The following is a 4,934-nucleotide window of genomic DNA, read 5'->3' on the forward strand; positions in this document are numbered from 1 at the left end:
CCAGAGTTCTGTCTCCCATCCTCTCCATTGGAAACTGCAGTAGTTCTAGCAAGGTCACTGATTTGGTCTGATTCTATAATGATCTATCTATCTATCTATCTATCTATCTATCTATCATTCTATCATCTATCTCTCTATATATATTTTTTCCTTCTTTTTTTCAATAGTCCTGCCTTCATTTCCTTATTTCCATCATCGCTGCCAGGAAAATGTTACCAAAAATCCAATATCACTTCACACACTCAAAGGAGGTTACTATGTTTAAAAGAAGGAAAAAAGGGGGTCAGAGTGGTGGCACACCTGGTTAAGCATACATATTACCAACTGCAAGGGCCCTAATCCCCACCTACAGGGGGTCCACTTTAGAAACAGTGAAGCAGGTTTACAGGTATCTATCTTTCTCTCTCCCATTCTCTATCTTCCCATCCTCTCTCAATTTCTCTCTATCCTATGTAGTGCTGGCACCGAGCCCTAGCAATAACACTGGTGGCAATGAAGGAAGGAAGGAAGGAAGGAAGGAAGGAAGGAAGGAAGGAAGGAAGGAAGGAAGGAAGGGAGGGAGTAGGACAGAAACTAGCATTGGTGAGGTTGTGAAAAATGTAAACCTTAGCATGTTGTTAACAAAAATATAAAGTAATACATCAATTATAGAAAGTATGGGGGCACCTTATGGAATTAATAATAGAACTACCTTTTCCATAATCTGTGAAAAGAATCTTTTGCACATTATGGCACTGCTTCCCTGGTGACATTTTCTAAGGTGATGATTAACTTCAAACAAGGTTGAAATAAATATGGCATAACAAATGTGGGACAGAACAAAGATTTACATTTCTGAATATTAAGATATGGAAGTTAAACATTTTGTTTCTTGCTAAATTCTGACCAAGTCAACTCTGTCCAGCATGGTTTCACCCATACTATTAGCATCAAGCATCTTACGGCAGAACTATTAATAGTAAGCTATCAGTCACATGGAATTTAAAAAAAACAAATCAATTCTTGAAAATTCAAATTCATAAAGTAACCAGAAATATCCTCTGAATATTGCTGAACCTTTCAAACTGCCTGCTGCTGGTTAAAACCTGGCTCCCAGTAGCATTTTACAAAGCCTCCTACGAATCTCTTTCGTTTTGATAGAATAGATGACAGGATTGAGCATTGGGGGTACAAAGAGATAGATGAGTGACAGGAGTGTATGCACACACTCTAGAGCCTGCCTCCCATAGCGAGCAGCCATGGACACACCAATCATGGGCACATAGAAGATGAGCACAGCACACATGTGTGACACACATGTATTGAGGGTCTTCATCCGCTCCTCCCGAGATGCAATGGCAAGCACAGAGCGCAGTATGAGCCCATAGGAGAGGAGAATCAGTGCAGAGTCCAGACCAAAAGTAGAGATGACAATGAATAGACCAAAAATGTTGTTGATGGTGATGTCACCACAAGGAAGGCGAATCAGATCAGGGTGCAAGCAGTAGGCATGGGAGAGGATGTTGACCTTGCAGAAGGGCAGCCTCTTCAGAAGGAAAGGCAGTGGGAACACCATGCAGAAACTGCGAACAATGACAGACAGGCTCATGAAGACCACTCGGGCATCCGTAAGCACTGTGGCGTAACGCAGAGGGTTACAGATGGCCACATAGCGGTCAAAGCTCATGACCAGCAAGATCCCTGACTCCAAGAAGGAGAAGAAGTGGATGAAGAACATTTGAGCCATGCAAGAGTCAAAGCTTATCGTTCTCACCTGGAAACAAAATGTAACCAGAACCGTGGGCAGTGTGGAAAAAGACACGCCTAGGTCATTAACTGACAGCAGAGATAAGAAGTAGTACATAGGCTGATGCAAGCTCTGCTCCTCCTTGACAATGTAAAGGATGAGGGTATTGCCCACAATGGAGACAGCATAGAGGGTTCCCAGGAGCAGAAACAGCCACTGTTGGGAAGTCTCCAGTCCTGGGATCCCTGTCAGGATGAAAGGAGGCAGATCTGAAGTGTTATGGAGGTTAGCCCCCATGTCGAGAGTACCATCAGAGTCTACTGCCACTATCCTGTAAAAAAAGAAAGAAAAAAAAAAGACAAACTTACTATTATCCAGAGCCCATACCTAATATTTTAAGACGTACACATGAACCAGTCTCCCACTGAAAGATATTCATCCATTTCGTTCACTAAATCTGTTACCTTTGGCTCTTCCTGCTACTACATTTCAGGAACGGTCTGAATTCTGTTGATCTAACTCTAAGCAGGTCACTGTGCTTTTAATCACGTCTATGCCTATTATCTCCATATTAATTCTTACATTCACAGCCTAATAATTCTTTCCATTAATAATCTGTGGGGACCATTTTATTCAGGATCTAAAGCAAAACCTACCTAACCCTCTTTCTGAGCATTTCACTTATTCAACAAAGCATTATCTTTCCTTTCTTTTGTCTCAAGCTACTGAACACTATTTTATTTCCACCTCCCAGCTTCCCTTCTCCTAGGAGTTCTTTCAGCTCTTTGGTTCATTCAGCTGGACAGAAAATTAAAAGGCATTGGTGGACCAATAGCGATGCAGCTGGCTAAGTTCATGTAGTACTAAGCACAAGGACCTGCACAGGGAAACAGCTTGAAGGCCCCCCACTACCCACCTATAGTGGGGATGCTTCCCAACTAAAGCAGGTCTATACGTATCTTTCTCTCTCCCTCTCTGTCTCCCCTCCTCTCTCAATTTCTCTGTACGATCCAATATATATTTTTTTAAATGGCCGCCAGGAGCAGTGGATTCACAGCACCAAGTCCCAGTGATAATCCTGGAGGCAAGAAAGATAGAAAGAAAGAAAGAAAGAAAGAAAGAAAGAAAGAAAGAAAGAAAGAAAGAAAGAAAGACATTCATAGAGTTTACCCTCCAAGCATTCATCAAGATGAACTAGATTCCCATATTTCTATTTATCTGTTCTTTATTTATACATCACATTAATTCCTTATATTGCTACTCTTTGAAAAAAAATGATGTTATTTTATTTAAGGTCTTTTTGTGGAGGCCAGGTAGTGGTACACGTGGCTGAGTGCACATGTTACAGTGCTCAAGAACCCGGTTCAAGCCTCAGGCACCACCAACAGGGGAAAAGCCTCATGAGCGGTGAAGTAGGGCTGCAGATCTCTCTCTCTCTTTCTCTGTCTCTCTCTCTCCCCCCCTTCTTCCCTCTCCTTCTCCCTCTCCCTCTCCCTCTCCCTCTATCCCTCTCTCTTTATCCCTCTCCTTCTTTCCCTCTCCCTCTCGCTCTCTCTCTCTCTCTCTCCATCTCTCTCTCTCTCTCTGAAGCTACTGAATTAACAGTCATTTTTTCTAGACCACAGACTCATTTCTCATAGGTTTTCTGCATTTCCCTGCACAACACAATCATGACCGAGATTAAGAATCAAAATCCTATCATTATTCTTATTCTTTCCTTACTTTATACACTCCAGTACATGAAGTATAAGTGATTAGCATGCTGGTCCCAAAGTACGTCAGCAGCCCTTTTCTTCTGTCCTTCTACCTGCAGTCTCAAAGTTACAGTCCAAGAATTTGCATCATTTATTTTTCCAGAACACTGCTCAGCTCTGACTTGTGGTGGTGCTGGGGATTGAACCTGAAACCTTTGCTGACTCAGGCATTAAAGTTCCTTGTATCATTGTTGGTGCTATTAGTCCTAAGAAATTTAATTCTTGCACAAAAATAACTGCTTTCTAGCAAAATTCCTTCCTCTCTGTTTAATTACCTTCCTTCCTTCCTTCCTTCCTTCCTTCCTTCCTTCCTTCCTTTTTCCCTTTCTTCCTTTCTTTCTCTTTACCTCCCTAATTCTTTTACTTTCTTTTTTCTTTCTCTTTCTTTCTTCCTTTCTTTTTCCTTCATTTTTTTCTTTTTCTTTCTTTCTTTCTCCCTTCCTTCCTTTCTTTTTCCTTCACTTTTTTCTTCCTTTCTTTCTTTCTTTCTTTCTTTCTTTCTCTCTCTCTTTCTTTCCTTCTTTTGCAAACCAGAGCACTACTCTGCTCTTACATATGACGACGTGGGTGAATGAACCCAAGACCTGAGACCTCAGAGCCTCAGATGTGAGATACATTTTGCATAACCACTATACTATCTTCCCTGTCCCATTTCATTTTATTCCTTCCTTCCTTCCTTCCTTCCTTCCTTTGTTTCTTTTTAATTGCCACCAGGGTTTTAGCTGGGACTTGGTGGCGGAATTACAAATCCACTGCTCCCAGCAGCCATCATTCCCTTTGCCTTTCTTTCTATTTTCATTTGATATTACAGAAAGAAACTGAGAGAAGAGGGGAGATAGAGAAGCGGAGAGAAGCACAGACACCTGCAGACCTGCTCCATTACTTATGACGCGTCACACATGCAGATGGGGAGTGGAGACTCAGGCCTGAGATCTTATTCTCGGTAACAAGCACACGTGCATTCAGCGGGGCATTCCACCACCTCCCTTGCCCCCAATTTCATTTCCTAACCTTGTGTGGGCTGACATTTTTCAAACAGTAATTCTGATAATAGCAGTGCTCTGATTAGAAATTTTGAATGTTCCCTCATTACCAAAATATCTACCCCGGACTCATTAGTGCATAACTAGGGGTCTTTGAAAGCAATACTAAATCAAATTAGTTTTTCCATTCTCCAGATTTCCTTTTTCACATGCGAAGATCTCCAGAGTAGTCAATGTACTGATGTCTAAGCAGGACCTGCAGCTCACAGTCTCACAGATGAACTGGAATGTGGGAACATACACACTTAATCTTTCTTCCAAGGTCCAGAGTCACTGTGCCCTCCTCCATGAAGACTCAGCTAGGTTCTTCCCCCTGACCACCACCCTCGGAACTCTAAGCCTACTTGACATTCGGTAAACACTTTTTCTGTCTATCCTCAGTAAATAGTCTTCTATTCTTTTTTATTATTA

At 41.9% G+C, this 4,934-nt stretch overlaps 1 protein-coding gene across 1 annotated transcript; it reads right to left on the minus strand.

Annotated features, from left to right (window-relative positions):
• Positions 1 to 1,078: 1,078 nt before the first annotated feature.
• On the minus strand, positions 1,079 to 2,219 carry LOC103122815 (olfactory receptor 51I2-like). Its single transcript, XM_007533436.2, has one exon. The coding sequence runs from the start codon at positions 2,021 to 2,023 to the stop codon at positions 1,079 to 1,081; it is 945 nt and encodes a 314-aa protein (XP_007533498.1). The 5' UTR covers positions 2,024 to 2,219.
• Positions 2,220 to 4,934: the final 2,715 nt, after the last annotated feature.

The sequence above is a fragment of the Erinaceus europaeus genome, chromosome 17 (genome assembly GCF_950295315.1).
Source record: "Erinaceus europaeus chromosome 17, mEriEur2.1, whole genome shotgun sequence".
Lineage (NCBI taxonomy): Eukaryota > Metazoa > Chordata > Mammalia > Eulipotyphla > Erinaceidae > Erinaceus > Erinaceus europaeus.

What these genes read in the sequence shown, in the direction of transcription:
- LOC103122815 (XM_007533436.2), bottom strand. Translation starts at nt 2,023, where the DNA reads ATGGGGGCTAACCTCCATAACACTTCAGATCTGCCTCCTTTCATCCTG.